At 44.7% G+C, this 27,101-nt stretch overlaps 2 protein-coding genes across 3 annotated transcripts in view; both read right to left on the bottom strand.

Moving 5' to 3' along the window:
* Positions 1 to 3,661: 3,661 nt before the first annotated feature.
* Positions 3,662 to 5,184, bottom strand: LOC139379485 (cysteine three histidine 1). Its single transcript, XM_071122302.1, has 2 exons — positions 5,176 to 5,184; positions 3,662 to 4,763 (listed from the first exon to the last, which is right to left on the bottom strand). Exons 1-2 carry the CDS (start codon positions 5,182 to 5,184, stop codon positions 3,831 to 3,833), a joined length of 942 nt encoding a protein of 313 aa, XP_070978403.1. The 3' UTR covers positions 3,662 to 3,830.
* A 1,179-nt stretch (positions 5,185 to 6,363) lies between these two features.
* The window catches only part of LOC139379074 (metastasis-associated protein MTA2-like), a 33,428-nt gene continuing 12,690 nt past the window's right edge, over positions 6,364 to 27,101 (bottom strand). The window contains exons 3-18 of one of the 2 annotated variants that reach the window (XM_071121838.1): positions 25,870 to 25,963; positions 21,167 to 21,284; positions 20,193 to 20,256; positions 17,875 to 17,992; positions 17,088 to 17,190; positions 16,510 to 16,609; positions 15,146 to 15,334; positions 14,872 to 14,946; positions 14,664 to 14,722; positions 14,470 to 14,570; positions 14,174 to 14,331; positions 13,702 to 13,930; positions 13,462 to 13,551; positions 10,581 to 10,702; positions 10,091 to 10,233; positions 6,364 to 9,598 (exon numbers count right to left, since the gene is read on the bottom strand). In XM_071121838.1, the coding sequence (XP_070977939.1) occupies positions 9,445 to 9,598; positions 10,091 to 10,233; positions 10,581 to 10,702; positions 13,462 to 13,551; positions 13,702 to 13,930; positions 14,174 to 14,331; positions 14,470 to 14,570; positions 14,664 to 14,722; positions 14,872 to 14,946; positions 15,146 to 15,334; positions 16,510 to 16,609; positions 17,088 to 17,190; positions 17,875 to 17,992; positions 20,193 to 20,256; positions 21,167 to 21,284; positions 25,870 to 25,963 (1,917 nt within the window). In that variant the 3' untranslated portion in view covers positions 6,364 to 9,444. The remainder of the gene's footprint in view (positions 9,599 to 10,090; positions 10,234 to 10,580; positions 10,703 to 13,461; positions 13,552 to 13,701; positions 13,931 to 14,173; positions 14,332 to 14,469; positions 14,571 to 14,663; positions 14,723 to 14,871; positions 14,947 to 15,145; positions 15,335 to 16,509; positions 16,610 to 17,087; positions 17,191 to 17,874; positions 17,993 to 20,192; positions 20,257 to 21,166; positions 21,285 to 25,869; positions 25,964 to 27,101) is intronic. The other variant, XM_071121839.1, reaches the window with a different exon arrangement.

The following is a 27,101-nucleotide window of genomic DNA, read 5'->3' as shown; positions in this document are numbered from 1 at the left end:
CCCTTTCCTATCCAGATACAGTAAGACATGTTCACAAGTAGGAGAACAAATCATAGTCACTATAAATGTTACGACTTTAATATGGTGGCTTTGGAAGAATGCTTGGGGTCATTGTCCATTTGGAAGACACATTTGCGATCAAGCTTGAACTTCCTGACTGATGTCTTAAGATGTTTCTTCAATATATCCACATAATTTTCCTCCCTCATGATGCCATCTATTTTGTGATGTGCGCCAGTCCCTCCTACAGCGAAGCACCTCCACAACATGATGCTGCCACCCCCGTGCTTCACGGTTGGGGTGGTGTTCTTCGGCTTGCAAGCCTCCGCCTTTTCCTCCAAACATAACGATGGTCATTATGGCCAAACAGTTCTATTTTTGTTTCATCAGACCAGAGGACATTTCTCCAAAAAGTACAATCTTTATCCCCATGTGCAGTTGCAAACCGTTGTCTGGCTTTTTTATGGCGGTTTTGGAGCAGTAGCTTCTTCCTTGCTGAGCGGCCTATCAGGTTATGTTGATATAGGTCTCGTTTTACTGTGGATATAGATACTTTTGTACCTATTTCCTCCAGCATCTTCACAAGGTCCTTTGCTGTTGCTCTGGGATTGATTTGCACTTTCATCTCTAGGAGACAGAACGCTTCTCCATTCTGAGCGGTATGACGACTGCGTGGTCCCATGGTGTTTATACTTGTGTACTGTTGTTTGTACAGATGAACGTGGTACCTTCAGGAGTTTGGAAATTGCTCCCAAGGATGGACTAGACTTGTGGAGGTCTACACATTTTTTCTGAGGTCTTGGCTGATTTCTTTTGATTTCCCCATGATGTCAAGCAAAAAGGCACTGAGTTTGAAGGTAGGCCTTGAAATACATCCACAAGTACACCTCCAATTGACTTCAATTAGCCTATCAGAAGCTTCTAAAGTCATGACATCATTTTCTGGAATTTTCCAAGCTGTTTAAAGGCACAGTCAATTTAGTGTATGTGAACTTCTGACCCACTGGAATTGTGATACAGTGAATTATAAGTGAAAAAATCTGTCTGTAAACAATTGTTGGAAAAATTACTTGTGTCACGCACAAAGTAGATGTCCTAACCGACTTGCCAAAACTATAGTTTGTTAACAAGAAATTTGTGGAGTGGTTGAAAAACGAGTTTTAATGACTTCAACTTAAGTGTAAACTTCTGATATGTATTTAAGGAGTGCATGGGACAGTATTGGAGGATTTGGCTATACTGACATCTATGGATAGCATAATAGTGTTTGTCAAACAGGTAGGCATACCACGTTTTTGAATAGGACGAAATAGGCTCTACATGATTTGGCCCATAAAAATAGTTGGTGCGCGTGTGCACATATAGGAAGTCCCTTACCGGGCAAAAATGAATTTTACTTTATCCCCTGCATCAGAGTTACAATGTTGCAATCATGTGCCATGTGTGATATTACAATAAAAATGACACTTTTATTTAACATATCTAACATATCATTTAACATTCCTTTAGAACAGTAAAAGGAGTGAGATCATTTGAGCTTTGGAAACAAGTGCTTTCATAAATGCATGGCGGGCCTCGTTTTGCTGGAGCAGTGTAAAATACGCTTTCTGTCAATGACCCAGTCTTACCAAATATGGTTTATTTACATACCGAATTTGATTGTCCAACATACATTTCAGCATTTCTTCAATTCGTGGCCCGCCTAGAGTGGTCTCTTCCCTCTGCTGTGATGCTGCATTGCAGTCAGCGATGTTTTCTCTCGGTAGCTGTCCATGGTCCTGAAATCAAATCAAAGAAATCCAGAACTTCAGAAAATTCAGCCTGGTCATACGTAGCGCAATGTTTTGGGTGGCCATTACACATATCAGGGCTATGAGTCTCTGCAGCACATACTGCCAATGGAGAGTCTCTCTGTCAATAGCCCGTTGGGCTTGGGCATCGATAGCTTGCTTGGACACCAGCCTGGTCTCCAGCTCCTTCCACCTCTGGATACTATCAAGGCGGTCATGCGACTTCTCATGCGAGCTGAGGAGGTGGCACAGATTATTCCCAGTCCCTGGTTCCATCCATGACCAGCGCAGATTTGCCCTCGTGAAAAACAGCAAAAATTGAAGGCCGCATCATTTTGCTTGGAATTAACGAGCCATGGTATCTCCACTCTCTCCCCGTTCGCCATCCTCATATTGTAGTTGGCCACCGAACATTTTCGTTGCATCTCAACTCTTGGGAAATTCCCTACCTTATCCTGATATGGCCCAGGCTGCACTAACATATCCCGTAAAGATCCATTCATATCGCGACGAAACTGAGTCCGGGTCGCAGATAGTAGGGTCTCTGCCAGCATTGTTTGGAGGTGTGGCTAAACCTGGTGCGACCACCTGTTCTTGTCCACCCAGGGAGCTGTCATCATCGGTAGAAGTGGATGGCTACGACTCATCCGGTTAGCCCTCTTCACAGCTAGAACCAGCGAGCGGGGGTTCGTCCGTATCTGCGAATGAACGTCCTTGGAGGCTTGTTCTCCACATCGGTTGGACATTTCAGCAGCGAATCTCTTTGGCTTACAGATTGTGCCTCTTGTTAGTTTAAATATATAGATACGCTTCTGGCCACACTAACGACATCGAACAATCTCAATTGATTTAACTGCTTCATTATGTACCTGTGTGGCTTCTCTAAGCCGGGACCAGACATCTTCAGCCACATCGTCACTAAATTTAACTCGCGCACTTTCGGCCATGACTCATGAGTTTGACTTGTACGCTTCAGTGACGCGCCTCTGCTCCCTGTCCGCCATGCTTACAGCGCTGCCTCGTGGACATAGCTGCAAAATTAACCACAGGTGCAACTTGTGTAAGCTATTGTTTGTTAATTCGTAAATTACCCACTTTGCGTGCACCAATGCCAACCGGTTTGTGCAAAGCGACGCATTACACAATTCCAGACTTGCTCACTTAGCAGATCAGGAATTGTCCATCAGGCCGACCACCAAGCCCCCGCCCTTTAATTTAAAAAAGACGGTGTAAATGAGTAGTGCAGCAATGTTGCCACACAGCTGTCATCAAGTTGATGACCAAGCTCGGCAAAATGCTTCCGTTTGAATTGATTAATTTGAGCTTAAGACAGTATTAAGATACAATGGGACTTGTACAATGAGCCAAGTCTTCAGTCAGTGCAATCAAGCACGTTCAAGGAATAAAGTGACTGCAAGTAGTCCCTTTAAAATTAAGGCCAGTAGCAGTCAAGGGAAGAAGCTCATGCCCTTTTAGTGCAGTCCAAGTCAAATGGGGCTTGCATCCGAAATGTCAAGTACACAGTTAGGGAAGTCTCCATTAAGAGCATAATTTAGGTAATTAAAGCCTACCCAGACAAGGTAAAAGGAGTTGCCCATTGGCCAAAAATAGAAGACAGATTACTAAAATGGAATGCATGATAGCAGTGAAAAGTTCTGGCTAGTTCAGTAATGAAGGGCAAGTCATTAAAAATTGTGGTTTATTCAAGGCAGAAGTATCACAATAAATAAAAACTTAAGTTAAAACTCATAAATAAACATGTATAACCTCATTAAAATGTACAGTTACAAGGCCTAATCTATATAAACAAAAATGAGTGGATCAGTCAAAACACCAATGAGGCCATACAAATTGTAATGCAGGACAGTAATCAGTCTCTCCAAACTAACATTGAAGATCGTCACATGGAACATCCCAAAAGACACTTACACCACCCCCCTATTAAAATACATATGGCTTCCAAGACCATAGCAAACCATCACAATATACAGTAGGCTGGCTATACATCACATTAGTTACAATACCATTCTTGCCGAGTGACTAAAGCTTGTCCCCCCAGACACCCTGCATGTTGCAGGCAGCCTCCATGGCCTGGCTGTTGTCCAGCTGCTGGAGCTTGAGGGCCAGAGGCAGCAGCACATCATTCAGCTGGATGGAGAAGGTGAAGGCATTGTGGGCCACGGGGTTGTTCAGCGGGGTGGATGAATCCTCAGGCCAGACTGGGGAGGGCAGTCCAGATGGTGGAGAGGAGGAGGATGAGGAGCAGGGAGAAGAGAACCTGTCTGAAGCTAGGGACAGCAGATGGGTGCGGGCACCCCCCTGGATGCTGCTCGGCAGGCCATGTTGGAAGCAGCAGCGGGTGCCGTAGAGGCAGAAGCCAAAGGAGCTAAAGGTGCGGCACAGGGCCCCGCGGGGCTTCCAGTCCTGGGATTTTGGCTGGGGCCTGGCAATGGGGGCCTTCTCAGGAGCGCTGTTTGGGGAATCCAGGCCGCCACTACTGTCACCCTCAATATGCAGGAAGTTGCAGCGTGTGCCAAAGGGGCACACACCGAATGAGCGGAAGGTGCGGCAGGGGATGTTGCGGCGCCGGCGGTGTGGGGGGCGCTGTTCCTTGGCAGTGTGGGCGAATAGGCAGCGGGTGCCATAGACGCAGTAGCCTGCCGTATGGAAGGTGCGGCACAGTTCCGTCTTGTACTTGGGATGGCGGGACTGCACGTGGAGGTCGTGGAGGCCATGGGCAAACTGGCAGCGCTCAGCATACTTGCAGAAGCCCGTGTCGGCATAGCGACTGCACAGCTCCGTCTTATAGCGGGTGGAGCACAACCAGGGGATCTGGGAGGGAGACTCCACTAGGGGCAGGAGGGCCTCAGCCAGGGACATGCCTCCCCCACCTCTAGCTGAGCAGTGCTCCCTAGGGAACAGGTCATCTCGTCCCTCATGGTAGGGGAACATGGGCAGGTCATCACTGCTTCTCTGAGGAGTAGAGAACCACTTTAAATATCAGGTTTGAAAGGATTTATTTGGATGGTACCACTGAAACTAAGTCAGGAGACAGTCAAAATGCAACAGTACACAAGCAAGTAGCTCTGTGTACATACCACAATGACTGCAATTATGCAGTCAAAAAAAGTCTGACTTCACACTAATCTCATCACATGACAGATTATTGTCTCAAACATTGGTCCTTTGAAGTAGAGATTGTATTAATGAGACAAACCTGGATAAAGAGGTTGAATTTAAAAATAAAAAAAAAGGCAAACTGCCACATCTAACTTGGAAAGCAATTTCTTAATACCGAAAATCCAATACAAGCAGGGTAAACTACTGAAGAAGAAACACAATGAAGTAGTATCTGAAACGAAGTATAAATCAAGCGTCACTATACCTCAAACATTGTTACGAATTGAAGATATTGCCCAACGACTGTGCCCCAGACGCTCTCCACCTGTTGTTCGACTGTAACCTCAATGTCCAAGCCAAATTCTAAAGAACTTTTCCGCATGAAATCCGTAGAAATAAAAGAGGCGTTAAAACCTATTCTAGCCTACTGCCCGTTAATGAAGTGAACTACCGGCCACCCTACTTGCTTTGTTATGAAGTTGCACGTATCTTGCGCCTGTGTCCTCTGTATTTTTAACTTGACCCAGTTCCCACTCCCGCCTTCCCTTTAAAACGAGGATCAGCTGTGCAACATTAAACGCCAGTAGGGCGTTCGAATCCACCAATCAGATGCAATGTAGCTGGTATTCGATTAGCAACGGCCAATGGCGTTGAGTCTCTGCGACAACGTTGCAGTTTTAACGCCGGGTGAACTGGTCCTTAGCACTGGCGCAATAAACATATGCCAATTAATGCCCTGATTACTAACGTCAAGCCCATTGGGTACATAAACAATTATTCTGTTCTGTGTCAATTCACACCACAGTTGGAGGTCAACCTCACACCTGAGTAATTTGTTAATTAAATGCTGTCTGTTAGGGGGGAAATATAAACCTTTGTGTGGCATTTTGGCTGCTTACACAGGCAGCCTAATTCTGATATTTTTCCACTAATTGGTCTCTTGACCAATCAGATAAGATAGTTCGCCTATAATTATGGGAAAGATCAGAATTGGGCTGCCTGTGTGTATGCAGCCAATGTGTATTCATGATTGATCATAGTATTATTCAGTTTAAAAGAAATACAATAAATTGTTCTTGTTTGGCGGAACATTTATTTTCTACAGAATCCAAGACCATCGTGTGGCTCATATGTATTCCTCAAAATGTTCAATTGATAAAGGACATCATTAAATTATTTAACTAGGCAAGTCAGTTATGAACAAATTCTTAATTACAATGACAGATGCTGGGCCAATTGTGCGCCGGCCTATGGGACTCCCAATCACGGCCGGTTGTTATATAGCCTGAAATCGAACCAGGCTGTCCGTAGTGACGCCTCAAGCACGAAGAGGCGGTGACTTAGAACACTGGGCCACAGGGGAGCCCGTTAATCATGCGTGTTTACATTTGGCACTGACATCTTTGCAACATTGTATCATACACATCCAGAAAAAGCACACACCAGATAAATGTATAGGACCACAAAGAAAAAAAAAATCTTTATTTTCTTATCAAGATACATTAAAAGGATACAGAGACATTGGAATAAAAAACACTTGAGAAAAACCATTAATTGTAGCATAATTCTCTCTCCAACATACAAAATTCTAACCCCCTCTACATCCCTCCCACCAGCTCTGATTTGCCCCCTCTCCCTCCCTCCTCCAAACCCACCCAACGGAGAGCAATGTTCACATGTACAGTATTTTAACCCTCTCCACAATATGGAGTAATTACAAGCCTTCTTCCCCAAAGATTTAATATTAAAAAAAAAACTTTTCAATAGGCCAAGTTTTTATTTTCTTCTTCAGATTAGTATTTTAACACTTCAAATTGTTTTAGAAACATTACAAAAGCCCACATTGGGACCAAACTTGCTTATAAATCTGTCATTTCTACCCCCATACTGGCTGCCATTGTACACAGAGCCTGAGGGAGAAAGAGGAATTATAATATCCAATTAAGAATTAATTTAATCTAAACTCACCCTTTCTTCATAATAAACACAAAAAGGGAAAATACAGATTCAAACCAAATCAACCCACAAGTTGAGACATCACTGGAGATTCCACTCCCATCAAAGACATGACTCCAGCACCCAAGCCAATACATATAGCTGCTTTAGTAACAACAGTATCTGACAACAACCAGCTCATAACATAATTTGCCAGTTTCATTCAAACCCAAGATCCAAACAGTCCATTGTCATAATTGCGGTGGCCTAGTCTATGTTTGGGGGAGCTGAAGGCATATGATTTATTGGTACAGGTGACAAAATGAACAGGGACTGTCTAAGAATGGAGTTTTACACCTAGAATGTTTTCTTTTTTTATGGCTCAATTCTGACTCCACTAAAACAAACCCATATTTCTCCCAATAAGGACCTCAGAGACAACAGTATCTATTTTGCATGTCCCAAACAATCAGATCCACATCCAGAACCACCTGTTTGAATATCTTCCAAACCTACACAATATGAATCTCATCTACCTTGTTAACCTACATCACCATTTCCTAAACCCTTACTTCTCCCTCTCGCCTACCATAGTATTGAAGACACAAGACCGCTGTACTCAAGCAGTTGCCTGACAACTCATCCTGAATTTAATTCCTCTGCTCTATCGATCGCTACATTCATTCAGTCTCAAACTGCCATCCTAGACGTTGCCCGTTTGACTTCAAAATGAGGGGCGTTGAACAAAACAAAATCCATCAGTGATTGGATAGTCTAACCAATCAGTGTATCAAAGTTGATAACGTCAGCATGTAGGCAGGCTCTGGCCCAACCCATAGGTTTCAGGGACCAATCAGAACGGTCAGAATGTGTTTGCGTTCTAGAAATTGTCGGGGGAGGCAGGCAAATCCAGACTCATCGTGGAGAAGGAACGTCAGTTAGTGAGAACGATGTGGCTGGGTAGCCAGGCAACTCAAGCGGTCTTTCTCAGTCAAAACCAAAATGCACCCAAATGCATTTACAGAGAAGGATCCCGACTGTCTCTCTCCAGATGGGTAAATAAACGGCTGTAAAAAGTGTGTCAATCAAGTGATGGTAAACAAGACAGGACTCAAATTGATTGTGACGACAATTAAGTAGAAAAACAGAGCTCAACACCTAGAGGTTATGGGAGGGAGTTGGGTGGAAAGCTGCTAATGTTAAAAATACCCAGGGGGGGGGGGGTTGGGGGGTTCAACAGAATTGATTTCCTCACTATCAAACCCTCAAACGTAACTTCTGATAGGATTGTGGAGAGATAGGGGGCAGGATCAGGTCTAATTTAGGTGTGGAGAGGGGGTGGGGCCTGATGTGATGGTGTAAGAGAAGACGGGTGTCTAAAGTAGAATCTGACAAGTATCCTTGAAGGATGGGTCACACAAAGCACTTTACTGCAACCTCCCAGACCTATGATGGAACAAGTGGGTGAAACCTTGGTCAAAATAGACTTTCCCATAAACATGCTAAAAAACTGCCCCACATAGCCCTCCCTATAGAATATGAATAACTAGAACAGACATTTAGTCAAATTGCTGTGGTTCTAGTATTTCTATTTCCATGGCCCTCCCACAACCACGCCCCTACCAGTCCCCAAACAATTAGGTGTCAACCCCTCAAAATGCTGCTAATATTTACACAGATAAGAAAGGACCTGGAGGGAAAAAAATAAAGTGTGCTTAAATCACCATTATTTCAGGATGAGAAATATTTCTGATTTTAAATTACACAGTTAAAATGATTTACCATTAAAAAAGGGGAGCAAAAATAATTAAGCAAAAAGAGCCAGAATAAAATAGTAAAGCCCAAAGCCTAGTGTGTGTATGTGGGGGGGTGGTGTGTCTGTGTATACACTCAGTGTACAAAACATTACAAACACCTGCTCTTTCCATGACATAGACCAGGGGAGGCAATCAGGCCCCGAGGACTGGAGTTGCCCACCCCTGACATTGGTGACCAGGTGAAAGCTTTGATACCTTATTGTTGTCACTTGTTAAATCCACTTCAATCAGTGTAGATGAAGGGGAGGAGACAGGTTAGAGAAGGATTTCTAAGCCTTGAGACAATTGAGACATGGATTGTGTATGTGTGCCATTCAGAGGACGAATGGGCAAAACAAAATATTTAAGTGCCTTTGAACAGTGAATTGTAGTAGGTGCCAGGTGCACTGGTTTGAGTGGGTCGAGAACTGCAACGCTGCTGGGTTTGAGGCGTTCCTGAGGGCAAAAGGGGGTGTTCCTAATGTTTTGTACACTCAGTGTATGCGTAGTGTGTGTGTGTAAAGAATTGATGCCATGTACTAGATGTAATGCATACATGCGGGTGTCACTCGCGTGTCTGTGTGTGTGTGTGTGTCTGTGTGTGTGTGTGTGTGTGTATGTGTGTGTGTGTGTGTGTGTGTGTGGGGAGCAGCACGTCAGCTTTTGGGAGGTAACAGAACAGAAAACGAGATTTAAAAAATACGACGAGAGAAAACAACTACTGGTATGGGGTTGTGCTGCTACACTAGCAGGTTGGTGCGCGGTGGTGCGCCCTCCCTGTTTCGCAGTGGGGTGGGGGGGGGTTAGTCCTCCAGGACGATGGGCTCGCTGGTGCTGGAGGGCAGAATGGCTAAAGCCAGGGGCCGGGGAGGCAGGGGCAGCTTGACCCTGACGGGGAGGTGTGGTTTCCTGGCTGCCCGTCGCATCTCAGACTGGGTCAGGTGTTTCCTCAGAGCCCTGGAGGGGGCAGAAATACACACGGTGAATTATCTGTAGGACTCAGATCGACATTGGCACACCTGGGAGTCCAAGGCTTTGTTGACACAGGTAGCACCTCATTTTTTGCCCAATTATTGGCAAAAGATCTGATCAGAATTGGGCTGCCTGTATAAAAACACATCCTAATGTCAAAGTGCACAGGTGCAAAGAAGAATAACCTTCATCTTAAAACTAGTTACATGCAATATTAAACATTCATCATTTTCGTTCTGTGCTTTTTGGTTGAGAAATCTACATAGTACTATATTGAACACCTGACGAAGGGATCAATCAGGTCTATGGCAAAAAATTCAGTGGGAGAATTTGTATTGACTAAGATTGATCCCGTTGTCAGGTGTTCAATACAGAACTATGCAGATTTCTCAACCAAAAAGCACAGAAGGTCATTTGTATCTTCTGGAGCTGACTGCTACTAAAGAGAATAACAGACGCTCAGAGACCAGGACCTACCTGGTGTATTTAGTAGCAACAAAAACCACAGGGTTTGGCGCGTCTCCTTGGTTCACTTTCTGACGCTTGATCACTGACTGAGAGGTGGTCCTCATGCCTGATGTGAACGGCCTCCCATTGGTGGGGAACGGCAGTGCCAACGCCTATGACCAATAAGAGAAGAACGGTGAGAGGTGTGTGTGTGTGTGTGTGTGTGTGTGTGGCCACTTGGCCCAAGCTGTGGTCATGCTGCTATGCTCAGCGGTGATGGAGATAGACAGATGGTCAGTAAATCTCCCACTGTTACAGAGGAACCAGAACCAGCGCCAGTCTGTCCATCTCTGCAGTCTGAGTAGACAGGGACATGAGACACTACCCAAGGTTACAGTAAATGAGGCCGTCTATACCAAACCAGAACCTGTCAGTGTCACATGCATGGATTGACAGACAGAGGAAGTAAAAATGGCGGTTGTGGTTTGTGTGTGTGCATGCGTGTGCGAGGAGTACTCACGCTGCTGTCAAAGGGCCTCTTCCCAAGCAGGGCCGATCCCCCGCGGGGCTGGTTGGCCTGGTTGCGGTTGATGGGGGTGGGGGTGCCTCTGGGGGCCTTCAGCTTGAGTGGAGCCTGGATGGCTGGAGAGAGGAAAGGAGAACCCCAATCACAAACGAAGCCACTTAAAATAAAAGTGCATACCGCTTCATTACACAGTACCAGTCAAAAGTTTGGACACACCTACTCATTCCAGGGTTTTTCTTTATTTTTTACTATTTTCTACATTTTAGAATAATAGTGAAGACATCAAAACTATGAAATAACACATATGGAATCACGTAGTAACCAAAAAACGTGTTAAATCAAAATATATTTTAGATTCTTCAAAGTAGCCACCCTTTGCCTTTATTAGGTAGTTACCTGGAATACATTTCAATTAACACTAAAGCCTTTTGTGACTAGGGGGGCAGTATTTTCATTTTTGGAAAAATAACGTTCCCGTAGGAAACGGGATATTTTGTCAGGACAAGATGCTAGAATATGCATATAATTGACAGCTTTGGATAGAAAACACTCTAAAGTTTCCAAAACTGTCAAAATATTGTCTGTGAGTATAACAGAACTGATGTTGTAGGCGAAAGACTGAGAAAAATCCAATCCGGAAGTGCCTCATGTTTTGAAAGCGCTGCGTTCCAATGCGTCCCTATTGAGCAGTGAATGGGCTATCAACCAGATTACTCTTTCTCCGTATTCCCGAAGGTGTCTACAGCATTGTGACGTAGTTTTACACATTTATGTTGAAGAATAGCCGTAGGCGGCTACATTGCGCAAGTGGTCACCTGATGCCTCCCAGAGAGATTCTCGCGTAAAATACAGAGGTAGCCATTATTCCAATCGGTCCTACTGAAAAACTAATTGTCCCAGGGGATATATTATCGAATAGATATTTGAAAAACACCTTGAGGATTGATTATAAACAACATTTGCCATGTTTCTGTCGATATTATAGAGCTAATTTGGAATATTTTTCGGCATTTTCGTGACTGCAATTTCCGGGCGATTTCTCAGCTAAACGTGAAGAACAAACGGAGCTATTTTGCATACAAAAATAATATTTTTGGAAAAAAATAATATTTTCTATCTAACTGGGAGTCTCGTGAGTGAAAACATCCGAAGCTCATCAAAGGTAAACAATTTAATTTGATTGCTTTTCTGATTTCCGTGACCAAGTTACCTGCTGCTAGCTGGACAAAATGCTATGCTAGGCTATCGATAAACTTACACAAATGCTTGTCTAGCTTTGGCTGTAAGCATATTTTGAAAATCTGAGATGACAGGGTGATGAACAAAAGGCTAAGCTGTGTCTCAATATATTTCACTTGTGATTTTCATGAATAGGAATATTTTCTAGGAATATTTATGTCCGTTGCGTTATGCTAATTAGTGTCAGTCGATGATTACTCTCCCGCATGCGGGATGGGTAGTCACTAGAGGTCAGGTGTGCCTTGTTCAAAGTTAATTTGTGGAATTTCTTTCCTTCTAATGCGTTTGAGCCAATCAATTGTGACAAGGTAGGGGTGGTATACAGAAGATATCCCTATTTGGTAAAATACCAAGTCCATATTATGTCAAGAACAGCTCAAATAAGTGAAATGGCAGTCTATCATTACTTGAAGACATGAAGGTCAGTCAAAGTGGGAAATTTCAAAAACTTTCAAAGTTTCTTCAAGTGCAGTCGCAAAAACCATCAAGCGCAATGATGAAACTGTCTCTCATGAGGACCGCCACAGGAAAGGAAGAACCAGAGTTACCTCTGCTCTAGAGGATAAGTTCATTAGAGTTACCAGCTCAAATAAAATGCTACAGAGTTCAAGTAACAGACACATCTCAACATCAACTGTTCAGAGGAGACTGTGTGAATCAGGCCTTCATGGTCAAATTCCTGCAAAGAAACCACTGCTAAAGGACACCACTAATAAGAAGAGACTTGCTTGGGCCAAGAAACATGAGCAATGGACATTAGACCGGTAGAAATCTGTCCTTTGGTGTGATGTGTCCAAATTGGAGATTTATAGTTCCAACCGCCTTGTCTTTGTGAGACGTAGAGGCGGCGAACGGATGATGTCTGCATGTGTGGTTCCCACTGTGAAGCATGGAGGAGGTGGTGTGATGGTGTTTTGCTGGTGGCACTGTCAGTGATTTACTTAGAATTTAAGGCACACTTAACCAGCATGACACCCACAGCATTCTGCAGCGATATGCCATCCCATCTGGTTTGAGCTTAGTGGGACAATGATCCATCACACCTCCAGGCTGTGTAAGGGCTATTTGACCAAGAAGGAGAGGGATGGAGTGCTGCATAAGATGACCTGGCCTCCACAATCACCCAACCTCAACCCAATTGAGATGGTTTGGGATGAGTTGGACCGCAGAGTGAAGGAAAAGCAACCAACAAGTGCTCAGCATTTGTGGCAACTCCTTCAAGACTGTTGGAAAAGCATCCCAGGTGAAGCTGGTTGAGAGAATGCCAAGAGTGTGCAAAGCTGTCATCAAGGCAAAGGATGGCTACTTTGAAGAATTAAAAATCTAAAACATATTTTGATTTGTGTAATATTTTGGGATAATACATGATTCCATGTGTGTTATTTCGTAGTTTTGATGTCTTCACCATTATTCTACAACGTAGAAAATACTACAAATAAAGAAAAACCCTTGAATGAGTAGGTAGTTTTAACTGGTACTGTATTTCGACAGCTGGAGCATGGAAACGTAAACGCAATTAGGGAGAAAAAATACGCAGTGTTCGTGCCAACCGTGGGTAAATACACACAGTGTCAGCGACATAAGACCTCTCAGGATCTCAATGATCATTTCGTCTGTGATTGGACTATTTTCTTACCCAGTTCCTTCACTATGGTGGCCAGCGGTGGTCGAGGGATCGAGCAGTTCTTTATAGGGGCCTTGGTCGCTTTAGGCAGCCTTATCATACCTGAGAAAATAACACCATAAGCATTACAGAAAGTGTGTGTGTATATATATATATATATAATATGTGTGTATGTTAATGCGTGTCCATATACATATATATATATATATATATATAATGTGTGTGTATGTTAATGCGTGTCCATATACTCACACTCGGCCTTGACGGCATTGGCGTTGATGGAGGCGTAGGGGCGGCGTGCGGCGCTGCGGGGCTGCAGGATGTCAGTGCAGACACGGCGGGCGATGCGCGTCAGCTTGGTGGTCTGCAGGATGAACGTCTGCCGGTTTTTGGCCAGCAGCTTGGCCCGCCCCCCACTAGTCGTGAAGGGTGACAGGCCCTGCACTTCCTGGCGGGTCATGTGACCTCGGGGGGTTGACTCCTGAGGGGCCAAGAGTTAACATATCGAAATATCATGATTGAATAGCTCAGTCTACATTGGCTTCCTCTCCTCTGCTGCCGCTGTAATGATCTGATAACACAGGCTAGGCCACCAAGAACTCGGAAATTAAAATGATATTAACTCCCTCTTCCCTGTCCTATGCAGATAAAGGAAAGCTAGGCTACTGAGGTGCACCCAGTATTTGAGTGGTTTAGGGTAGCAGGTTAATAAAAGCAGACATACTGAGCCAGATCTTGCGGCCCCCTCTAGCTGTGTGGGGGTCTTCAGGCCTCCGTACTTCTTCCAGTAGATCCAGCAGGATGCACACAGTCTGCACTGCATGTTGGGAGGACCCCACGCGTACCACTGTGCTGACTGAGCGGCTGCAACAGAGGGGAGGTCTGTTAGATGTCCAGAAAAAGAAATACGTCAAAATCACCTACACTACACACATGGGATTGATTGTTCACTACAGTTAGTCAGACAGACAACAGACCAGACACAAAACACAAACTAAAGTTGTATGGCAGAATACTCACTACGGCAGCTCTCACAGCTCAGTCCTTTCTGGAAGCCAGCGGCCCCGTTCATGCCAGGCTTGTTACCAGGAGCCATGATCTGGTTGGGGTTGGGCTTGGTGCTGGAGGTAGAGAGAGAGAGTTGATGTGTTTAGTTACCGTGGTAATGATGGAGATTGTGCATTGGCTCTGCTGCAGTTCAGACTGTTACTCACTAGGTGGGGATGTAAACCTGCTTCAGCTTGCTGTCTGCTTCCGCTGCCTTGAGTCGTTTCTGAAACAAACATTTCAATTTGCAAAGTAACAACAAGTAGCTCTGTTTGTGAAGACAATTCTGCATTATACATCACTTAAGCCAATGCATAGTACGATCTCATTGTTTCGTAAGAGTGTGGCTCTGAACGGCAGAGTGGTGTATTTTACCTGTTGAATGTAGCGGTCGGTGGTTTTCCACATGTAGTAGAACTGAACCACGCTGGCTAGTGACTTCCATGGTAACTGGGGACAACAGAGACAGAACATCCTTCAACACGGACCAGATAAAAGCACATAGGATACAGTTAATATAGAGTGGTGTTCCGGAGGTGCGTTTTGAAACGGAGGAGGTACTTTTCTTTGTTGATTCAAAACATTTGACCTACTGCTCCTTCTGAACACAAGCCAGGTATCTATTAGTTGAATACAGGAGGACACTCACAAAGTCCTGGCGGATGTCGTTGAAGTCCTTGCCATATTTCTCCAGGGCCTCTTCGAACAGCATGGCCTCCGAGGCGCTCCACTCCTCCATCTCGTCACGGCAGAGCACGGGCCCGCCCTGAGGCACCAGCGTGGACATGGCCTTGGCCAGGTCGTAGTCGTTCTTCTGCAGGGTATCCATCGCATGGAACTAGAGGGGGAGAGCGGGGGACCATTAGATATATTGCTCATTTTAGACACAGGTTACCGTATTCAAAATGTTTTACAAATGTGAAATGACAGAATGGTAAACTAGATGGCCAGTTTATTAGGTACACCCATCAAGTACTGGGTCGGAACCCCCTTTGTCTCCAGAACAGCCTGAAATATTTTTTCATTTAACTAGGCAAGCTAGTTAATAACAAATTCATATTTACAGTGACGGCCTATACCGACCAAACCTGGACGAAGCTGGACCAATTGTGCGCCGCCCTATAAGACACCCAATCACGGCCGGTTGTGATACAGCCTGGAGTCAAACCAAGGTGTCTGTAGTGACACCTTTAGCACTGAAATGCAGTGCCTTAGGTCCTGAGTGGCGCAGCGGTCTAATGTGTACCAGGAGAACATTCCCCAGTAGCCTGTACCGTTGACACCATGCAGGATGAGTCCATGGGATCATGCTGCTTATGCCAAATCCTGACTCTGACATCAGTATGACGCAACAGGAACCGGGATTCTTCGGACCAGGCAATGTTTTTCCACTTTTCAAATCGTCCAGTGTTGGTGATCTCATGCCCACTGGAGCCGCTTCTTCTTGTTTTTAAGTGATAAGAGTAGAACCCTGTGTGGTCGTTTACTGTTTGTGGTCGCCTGTTAGCTTGCACAATTCTTCCCATTCTCCTTTGACCTCTCAGCTGTTTTCATCCACAGGCCTGAGCTGACTGGATGTTTTTAGTTTGTTGCACCATTCTCAGTAAACCCTAGACACTGTCGTGCGTGAAAAGCCCAGGAGGGCGTCCGTCTCTGAGATACTGGAACTGACGCGCCCGGCACTGATGATTATATCATACTCAAAGTCACTTAGGTCACTGGTTTTGCCCATTCTAACGTTCAGTTGATCAGTAACTTAATGCCTCGATGCCTCTCTGCATGCTTTATATAGCAAGCCACAGCAACGTGACTCACCATCTGTAGGAGCGAACCATTTTCATGAACGGGGTGGTGTACCTAATAAACTGCCCACTGAGTGTATAGTCCAATATAATGAATAACATTACATGTACTAATTAGGATACGGTAGATGTCCACTGTTTTAAGGGTTATATGTAGAGCGCTTAGTGATTGTCTTGTCACCATGGGACATGGACAAAGTGTGTGTCTCACCAGCGTGATGTCTCGGGAGGCGGCCGCAGCACTCATATGCAGGCTGGGTTGACGGATAGAGCTGCTGCAGTCCAGGGCTCGGGCAAATGTCCCCACAGCACTGGAACACACAACCATCAAATGACAAACCCAGTACTGAAACAGACAAACTCCTAACTTAACAAGAACTAGACAAAAATACCCTATCGACTGCGGTTTTGTAAATCAGTGTGAATTTTCACCATATGGCCACTAGATGGTGCTGCAGCTTGAGGTCGTTCCCTCCATAATGTCGATTCCCTCCAAAAACAGACTTGGGCCCAAACATGCTGTATGTTGACTGGGGTCCTACTGCTACTACACCGCTTAGGCAAGACCCTTCAAAGAAGTCTTGAGAACATTGCAAAATCTCAATACACGAATATCAAGCTCAAAAAGGTGGACACTTTGCAACTCAAAGCCATTCAGTTTACATTACTTCAGATCAGAATGTGTTCCAAGCTCATGACAACAAGGCCAGACAAGGACCTCCATAGCAACAGGGCGTAACCAGGGCAACGTGTGACAGATGGAGGGGGGCAGGGCCAGGGGACACTCACCGAGCCACCACCAGAAACTGGTCAATCTGTGGGTCTTTGAGCTGGTTGTCGGGGTGCCACACCTTGACCTCCAGCTTCTCCTGAATACGGGTGTCTTCTTCACCTGGGAGGGATGACACCAAGAGGACAACCATCAGACATGTCAACTAATGTTACAGACAGAGACACTGGTTGTGGTTGCGTGACCCACTATTTTGGAAACAAGAATGAGAGACTTGAGAGGAAATGGTGAAATAAAGTAATAGGAGAGAGATGAGTCAAAGAGAAATAGAAAAGGATGAATGAGAGCAGAAGGTGAAAACAACTAAATGGACAAGTATGCATGTCGGTCTAACCAGACTGAACTAGTGTCACAAGGGCACAAACAACCTTCACAAAATGGCAACCTTCAACTTAATACTGGCTAGGCTACACAAGGGAAGATAAAACAAGAGGGCAACATCTAACTACATTACTTGCTGCCAGAAGGGAAGTGATGTCGTGTTCAGTAGTCAGAAAATGGAGTTCTCCAACAGGAACACAGATTCCCCCTTTTCATTCCAAAACATGACCGATTTCTCCCTACTCATGATTTACGATCCCATACAACTCAAATAATTTAGACACGTGATAGATAGCAGACATTCTGCAAACCTAGCACTTTTAGAAATGGGGCACAACTTAAATGTGGGTTTAGTCTGACAGCACTATGATCACTATAATAGGCTGCAACCTGATAGGCCGGTGTAAAAGGTCAGAGTTCAGCCACCCAAACACCCCCCCCTTCTACACACAGACAGACACAGACCTTCGGCTAACTTGTCGGGGATCTCGGCCTGGTACTTGGAGCCCACCCGAATCTCTCCTTGGTCCGCCAGCAGGGTCTTCTGGACCGGGTCAAACACCAGCGAGTAGAAGAAACACTCCTGGAGTACAGAAAACAGATGGAAGGATGGGGTTAGAGAATTTAAATCGGGGATGGGCAACTGGCAGACAGCCCCCCTTCTGACCAATTTCCACTCAGAAACTAAGTAATATAACTCTTAACTTACTGTTGAGAGTTAGAATAGCAAAACATACGGTTGTGCGCATCAACAGTTGCTCTTTTGTCAGACACTGACAGTTACTCAATTAGCCCATGTCAGCTAACTTTAATTTAAAAATAAATACATTCGGGAAGTTACTCTAGCCAGGTTTCATATACATTTTGAAAGATCAAATTTCATTACTTTTTCCATGACTTCTAACCAAATGTTCATGATCAACAATAGCCGGCATCTCTATACACGTATAGAAAAAGCATGCATAATGTGGTATGGGCACTGCTCTCTGATCCCATGTACCATCTGATGCCGTTGTGCAAGGCACTGAACCCCCCCACCCCCCCGGAAGGTGAACACCTGTTATGCCTTTTGAAATAACTTGCTCTTTCAATATATCAAAAGATTAAATGGCTATGGAGTGGCCACAAATATCTTTATTGAGCTGAAGCAAGCCCACAAACGTTCTTCAGGAAATGTACTTTCCAGTTTAGTCATATTTAGCCTATCTTAGCTACCTAACAAGTGTTACTTTGCACATTGGCTAATATCTATTGTAGGGGTCGGCAACGTCAAGCCAAGGCTTGGCAATCCACCCACCCAAAAAAGAAAAAAAGTGTAATACATTTTTTTGCGTGGTGTGCTAAGCCTTGGTTTGACGTTTATTATCTCACTTATTTTTGGCAATAGGTTATTTGGTATAAACTGGAGAAAATAATTGAAAATTGCAGGCATTGGTTTCAAAATTACATTGGGATTCACTGCAATGTTGTAGTTCCCAAGGTAGGTCAACCCTGATTAGCCAATGGGCTTTCAAGATTTTCATATTATTAGTTCTGTGCAAGACGACCCACCTCGCCTCTCCCGCCAAATTCAAAACCAAGGCAACACTGAAGATGAGATTCGTTTTCACATGCCAAGCAGCTAGCAAGCCTTCTTTTGTTATTTAAAAACGTTCAGGACACAAAATGTCCAAAGGAAAATACGGCAGATGTCCACTCATGTATTGCCACTTGGACAAAGGAGTGTGGACTCGTAAAACTTTGGTTTGTCGGACATCAAGTGTACGGCGTCATTTTGAAGCGAGACATGAGAAAAACTTCAGGGTGAGGCGGACAATAATGAAGGAATCAAGAGGGCCATGTCCAGGTATGAAAAGCAAAGCAGTGTGCTTACAAATCTACATGCAGTCAAAAATCAAGCTACAGAGGGGAGATACAGAGTTGAGCAGTGCGTTCCTAAACATGGAAAACCATTTACTAAATGGGGAATATATCAAGGAGGCTTCCCTCAGTAGTTCGCAGGCTTTATTTGATGGATGGCCTAACAAAGACAATAATCTCAAAGATAAAAGGCACGCTTGTGTCTGCCAGAACTGTTGAAAAGGCGTGTTACTGAGATGGACGAAAATGTAAAGGAGCAGCACGCTGTAGCGTTAAAAGATGCACCTGTGTGGCTCTTGATGAGTGTGGATGTGAATTCCATGATACTGTGACTCAGAGCAGGTATAAAACCCATGCACTATACTACTCAAGGGAAATATGTGGCATTAGCCATCGCAGGTCATTTTTAGGAGAGAGAGCTATTGGCTATTACAACTGACGATGGCCCCGCTATGGTGGGGAAACAAAGGATTCACAGAGCTGATTTTAGATCAGATTGTCACTATCACATTCACCAGGAGAATCTGTGTTCCAGGATCAAGCCCATGGTGCTAATGGACAGTGCCTCTGTTTAGCGAGCTAAGGAATTCATCCGTTTCTGGGCAATTAGATGTTCAATACAGACAATTAGTTGTAATGCAAATATGCAAATCATTACTGGCACGCAGATCGTTAGAATTGGTAGAATAAATTGTAGAATTGACAATCTACACAAAAAAGGTTGCCGACCCCTGATCTATTGAGTTGCATCAGTTACCCATCCCGGATTTACACCGTCACTCAATGCTTCAGTACCTACAGTACTAATTTCTCCTTGTGTTTTACAGTCCTTGCGCAAAGAGTAATACAAATATATTTGCAAATATTTTGGAATAAATCCTTAGTGTCCAGTTTGCATCATTGTAAAAAAAAGTGAAGCTCACCTCTTTCTCCAGGTAGCCGGCGAGGACGTCTGTTTCGTTGAGGAGTGTAACGTTACATTTCCCCCTGGGGAGAGAGAGAGGGGTGACCGGGGAAGAGCATTCAGAGGTCAAGAAGGTACCATGCAAACTATTCATCTGAACTGACCTGCACCAATCCTAACTACTGTAATATTTCCCCAATAAGGCAAACAAAATACATGTCTGTGGAAATGCTGTAAATGAACAAGTTATAAATATTGAAGAAAACTTTGACACAATTCAAGTATTTCTACACTTATAACCCCTCAACTTGTTATTCGCATAGCGATGATAGTAGAGACCAGTGAAGATATGACAGAGCCGAGTGATTTGGTGTCGAAAGAGAAGAAGGCCTGGAACTGAGCCCTGGGGGATACCAGTAGTAAGAGCATGTGGTGCAGACACAGATCCTCTCCACGTCACCTGGTAGGAACGGCCTGAGAGGCTGAGGAGGAAGATCCGATAGTTCACGTGTCGAAGGCATCGGATAGAACTCAGTAGGATGGGAACATAAGCGAGAGAGAGTTGCTATGGCAGTGAGGAGAGCCTCCGTGACACAGAGAGCAGTCTCAGTTGAGTGACCCGTCTTGAAGCCTGACTGGTTAGGGTCAAGAATATCGTTCTGAGAGAGATAGCGAGAGAGTTGGTCATAGACAGCATGCTCAAGTGTTTGAGAGAAAAGAAAGGAATACCAGTCTGTAGTTTATGACGTCAGAGGGGTCGAGTGTTGGTTTCTTGAGAAGGGGCGCAACTGTGGCCATTTTAAAGTCAGAGAGGACGCAGCCAGTGGTCATGGATGAGTTGATGAGGGAAGTCAGGACTGGACATATCAGTCCTGTCATATGACACTATATCCTGTCAGGGTTGAACTGGTTCAATGGCAGAACTCTTGTTTGCAGCTACTGCTATGTGGTGAGTCTACGCCTCAGGACACACACGCTCTCTCTCTCGATTACCTTATGTGAGTGGCTGGTAAAGACTCAAACTGCCGAGAGAGGAAGAGTTCTCTGTGTTTCAGCTGGTGTTTCTGCTGTTCAGACACTGTGGGCTGCTTGGACTCCTCCTCAAAGTCTCCTATGAAAACACACACAAAAACAAAAATAAGCAACAAAGCACATTTCCAATTCTATGGGCTCTAATAATTCACATCAACACAACTGATTGCTAATTGTGGCTATGAAGATCCCGCTTTACCTTTCTTTGTATATATTTTTAAATATATATATTTTTTTCAAGTTGTATTGAGAAATAAACATTTGATGAATTACAGTAAAAGGGATAAAGCTCAGAAAGTAAGTGTCGGAACACAGGATCGAACAGCTGCCTCCGGGGACATATGTTGACTCATCCTATACTCCTATTTGTGGCCAAGCATAAATTGGAGGGAAAAAATGGGGTGGGGTGGACACACTTCAAAAACTCCACCTCAAATTTGTATCTCAAGCAGACCATTTAAAAAAAATAATAATAATTGCCGCCATTTCCTTATAGAGGATGATGTCATCCTCCTGAGGAGGATGAGATGCCCAATTAGGGGTACGCCCACACCATTCCAACACAGAAAATCTGCTTTTAACAAACTTAATTACAATTTTTATGGAAGGAAAACTACTTCACTTACATTTAATTAATTATAGGTCACATTTCATAGAAATCTGGAAATGCTAGAATGTCTGTCTTTATATAGAGTGCAAATGGAAAGCATTCAAACCCCTTGACTTTTTCACCCCCCACATTGTTACATTAGAGCCTTATTCTAAAATTGATTCAATTAAAAAAAACTTTAAATCTACCAACAATAACCCATTAGGACAAAGCAAAAACAGGTTTTTAGAAATGTTAGCTAACCCTAACCCTAACCCTCATTTAAAAAAACAACTGAAATATGACGTTTACATAAATATTCAGACACATTACAGACCCTAGTACCTTGTCGAATAGGTTTTGGTAGCAATTACAGCCTTGAGTATGAAGCTACAAGCTTGGAACACCTGTATTTGCAGAGTTTTTCCTATTCTTCTCTGCAGATCCTCTCAAGCTCTGTCAGGTTGGTTGGGGAGCGTCGCTGGACAGCTATTTTCAGGTCTCTTCAGAGATGTTCGATTGGGTTCAAGTCCAGGCTCTGGCTGGGACACTCAAGGACATTCAGAGATTTGCCACTCCTGCATTGTCTTGGCTGTGTGCTTAGGGTCGTGGTCCTGTTGGAAGGTGAACCATCGCCCCAGTCGGAGGTCCTGAGTGCTCTGGAGCAGGTTTTCAACAAGGATCTCTATGTACTTTGCTCCGTTCATCTTCCCCTCAATCCTGACCAGTCTCCCAGTCCCTACTGCTGAAAAACATCCACACAGCATGATGCTGCCACCACCATGCTACACCATAGGGATGGTGCCAGGTTTTCTCCAGATGTGACACTTGACAACCAGGCCAAAGAGACCAGAGAATCTTGTTTCTCACTGGCAGAGTCCTTTAGGTTCCTTTTGGCAAACTCAAAGCGGGCTGTCATGTGCCTTTTCCTGAAGAGTGGCTTTCGTCTGGCCACTCTACCATAAAGGCCTGATTGGTGGAGTGCTGCAGAGATGGTTGTCCTTCTAGCAGGTTCTCCCATCTCCACAGAGGTATTTCTGGAGCTCTGTCATCGGGTTTTTGGTCACCTACCTGAACAAGGCCCTTCTCCCCCGATTGATCAGTTTGGCCTGGCGGCCAGGTCTAGGAAGAGTCTTGGTGGTTCCAAACTTCTTTCAATTAAAAATGGAGGCCATTGTGTTCTTGGGGACCTTCAATGCTGAAGAAACGTTTTGGTACCTTTCCTTCCACCTCATGGCTTGGTTTTTGCTCTGACATACACTGTCAACTGTGGGACCTTATATAGACAGGTGTATGCCTTTCCAAATCAATGTCCAGTCAAGTTGTAGGAACATCTCAAGGATGATCAATGGAAACAGGATGCACCTGAGCTCAATTTCGAGTCTCATAGCAAAGTGTCTGAATACTTATTTAAATAAGGTGTATTTCTTTTTTAAACATCTGCAAAAATAAATAAACAACTTGTTTTTCGCTTTGTCATTATTGGGTATTTTGTGTTGACTGAGGACAAACATGTATTTAATCCATTTTAGCATTAGGCTGTAACGTAACTAAATGTGGAAAAAGGGAAGGGGTCTGAATACTGAACTATGAATACTATGCCCTGGTACTTTATCTTGTACCGGTCCCTACTACGTAAGTGTAACCAATACGACCATGAACATCATTTCCTACTCGGAAGGACAAACTATTCCTGTCTATTCTAGGGACTGACCTAGTATGCCCTTACAATGTAAAAATGACTGCATATAGCCTTTATGATCTGGCAAGCTAAAATGAGTCCATGCTGATAAAGAAACATTCATTTTCCTCATACGGAAGACAGTTTTGTATTATACCTTGTGTTACACTACTAGATTGTACATTCCTAAATTTCAGGAGGGTGAGTCAGTAATGTGTGTGAGGTGGCGGGGGTGGTGAATTGAGCGGGGAGAGAGCACTGGGCAGGACTATCTCTCGATCTCCACGGACTCCGCCCCTGCACTCAGCAAAAGGAAACCCTGTCAGTGGTAGAGAGAGGGGACGGGACCTCAGACCACACCCCTTTCTGTTAACCCCTCCTGCCATCCCTCAACCCCCCTCCTCCACCATCCCCCCCTCCCTTGTCCGGCGAGTCCCTGCCAGACTAAGTGGGAAACCCTGTGCACCAAACCTGAGGCGCCCATCCCCCCCATTATCTACCCCCACACACACACACACGTAAAAAAGAAACGCATACTGTACACACACACACAGAGACAGGAGGGACACACAAACGGGCAGAGCAGCGCACGCGCTCTCTCTCCCTCTCCCTGCACACAGTCTCTCACATACACTCTTCCCTGACAAAGACACAAGGCAAGTCAGAGTTAACCCGTTGCGTGCCGCAGCCCTGTGGGACACATCAAGGGCCTTTTGTTCTGAGCAGCGTGCCTGGGCCGGAGGATAGGCAGAGAGGGAGGGGTGCAGGGGGCTGCACTCAGATGAGAGGGGGTGTTGGGGGCAAGAGGGGGTCTGGTGGGAGAGGAGAAAGAAGCTCTGGTCCTGTATAACAGGACAGTGCCAAAGCAGTGGCTCGTGCTGCAGAGTGGGAGGCTGGAGTACAGGCCTTTTGTTTTGGGGCGCCAGAGCCAAAACGCAGGAGAGGGAGACCGAAGACGTAGAGCAGCGTAACGGCCGACAGCGGGTGTATGTACAAAAGCATGCCAGACCAGAGCGTACCAGGCAGCAAGGCCAGACCAGTTCTCAAAGGTTGACTGGGGCTAGACTGGACACGGTCGGCACGCAGGACCAGTTGTGGCCGTTTATTTGGAACACAACCTCAGCCTCCTCCTCTCTCCCAGGCTCATAGACTGGTTTCAGCCAGTTTGAGGGCCCTCTGTCTGTTTTTCTGCTGACCTCCAGGGGAGAGTGGATGGAATACCTCCACAGCACACAGGCCACAGGGCCAGATAACGCCAACACACCGCGATGACATAACCACACGGCTAGCAGAGCTCCAGGGCTGAGAGGCAGGAGAGGAGATCACCCATCCACCTTGCTCCTCCTGGCCATGCCTGCCTCCTACTAGACCGACTAATGTCACTAAACAGCCACAGACAGGACCAAAGTTTTACTTCACAGCAGAAGCTCTTATCCAGAGTGACTTACTACTAGAAATTTGCATTCCTGGTCGATGGATAATGCATCCATTTTGAGGTGTGGATCGGAGTGTCTTGTCTGGAGCACTGAATGCAGCCCACCATGTTAGAGATGTGTGTGTGTGTGTGTGAGAGAGAGAATCCAAGGAGAACTCTCAGTCATCGGTGTGTCATTAGCGTCACCTAACTACCTCGGCACCAGCTTCGCTCTCCCTCCACCTCTCCATCCCTCCTCTCTACTCCTTCATCGCCACCTCTCTGCACCAGGTCACTTCAGTGAGATACCCTTGACTGTGTGTGATTTAAACACTGACTCTCAAACCAATAGCCAGGCACTATTAGTCCTACTACAACAAACAAGTACAGTATGATTCACGATAGAAACAAAAACTAATTTTCCCTTCTCCATAGAAAATGAATCCTATATCAGTATCCACTTCCTACTAAAAGCTTCAGTGGAACAGCACTATGCACAGTCTCTCACACACAGTTGTGCTTCAGAAGGAGACTGAGGGTGTGTTCCAAACGGTACCCTATTCCATAGATGGGTCAAAAGTAGCACACTAAAAGACCCATAAGGATCTGGTCAAAAATAGTGCACTACATAGGGAATAGGGTACCGTTTGGGATGCAACCGGAGCATCCCTCTACTTAGAGAGAGAGCCAATTGCCTGCTGGTAGTGCAGAGGGAGATGCCAATCTGATTGGAACACAAAACAGTACTCATATCCTGGATGGAGATATTAAACTGGTTTATGAAAGAGGATGTTTCGTCTAGACTAATATTGCTCTTCAATAACTTTACAGAGAGCATAGACTACACAGCATTAGTTTAGCATAGAGATAAGAGTTAGCCCGCTCTCAAGCAGTATGTATTAGAAAGCAGTGACGGAACAGAGTTCTGACAGACTAAGAGAGAGACTGAAGTAGACAGGTAGAAAGACGGTTGTACTCACTTGCGTTGCTGTCGGCCAGAGTGTTGAGGTTGCCCGAGATGTCCCTCCTCCGAAACAGACACACCACCTTGGCTTCCACGTTCCCATTGGCCGTCTGAGAGAGACGTGACAAGAGCGGTCAATTACTAGTGGGCGGCACTTCCAAAGCTTGCCAAATTGCCTTTCTTGAATATTTGTCTTTCTATTTCCATGACTGATCAAAACAAATCTCAAGCTCTCGTCTCTCTGCAGCAGACATATAACGTAGTGAGCAATACGTGTGGAAAAATTGCAATAAAATCTCGTTATTGAATCATAACGCATATAGAATCGCAATACATCGTATCAGCACCAAAGTATCATGATAACATCTTGTCGTAAGGTCCTTGGCAATTCTCAGCCTGACATGAAATAGCAGCCTCAATGAAGCTCTGGACAAAAGTAGTGCACTAGATAGTAAGCGGGATGCCATTTCTGACGCATCCTCAGTCACAATAATAGTAATGAAACTGCATACATACATACCAGACATACATACCAGACATACATACATGCATACATGCATACAGTACCAGTCAAAAGTTTGGACACCTACTCATTCAAGGGTTTTTCTTTATTTTTACTATTTTCTACTTTGTAGAATAGTAAAGACGTCAAAACTATGAAATAACACATATGGAATCATGTAGTAACCAAAACGGTGTTAACCAAATCAAAATATATCTTACATTTGAGATTATTCAAAGCAACCACCCTTTGCCTTGATGACAGCTTTGCACACTTGGCATTCTCTCAACCAGCTTCATGAGGTAGTTACCTGGAATGCATTTCAATTAACAGGTGTGCCTTCTTCAAAGTTAATTTGTGGAATTGATGTTCTTCTAAATGCGTTTGAGCCAATCAGTTGTGTTGTGACAAGGCAGGGGTGGTATACAGAAGATGGTCTTTTACCAAATAGCACTAAGTCCATATTATGGCAAGTAAAGCGCAAATAAGCAAAGAGAAACAACAGTCCATCATTACTTTAAGACATTAAGGTCAGTCAATCCGAAACATTTCAAGAACAGTTGCAACAACCATCAAGCACTATGATGAAACTGGCTCCTATGAGGACTGCCACCCAGAGTTACCTCTGCTGCAGAGGATAAGATAATTAGTTACCAGCCTCAGAAATTGCTTCAGAGTTCAAGTAACAGAAACATCTCAATATCAACTGTTCAAAGGAGACTACGTGAATCAGGCATTCATGGTCA

This window comes from Oncorhynchus clarkii, chromosome 21 (genome assembly GCF_045791955.1).
Source record: "Oncorhynchus clarkii lewisi isolate Uvic-CL-2024 chromosome 21, UVic_Ocla_1.0, whole genome shotgun sequence".
Lineage (NCBI taxonomy): Eukaryota > Metazoa > Chordata > Actinopteri > Salmoniformes > Salmonidae > Oncorhynchus > Oncorhynchus clarkii.
Note: the sequence above shows the minus strand (reverse complement) of the source record. Positions and strands in the feature narration are given on the sequence as shown.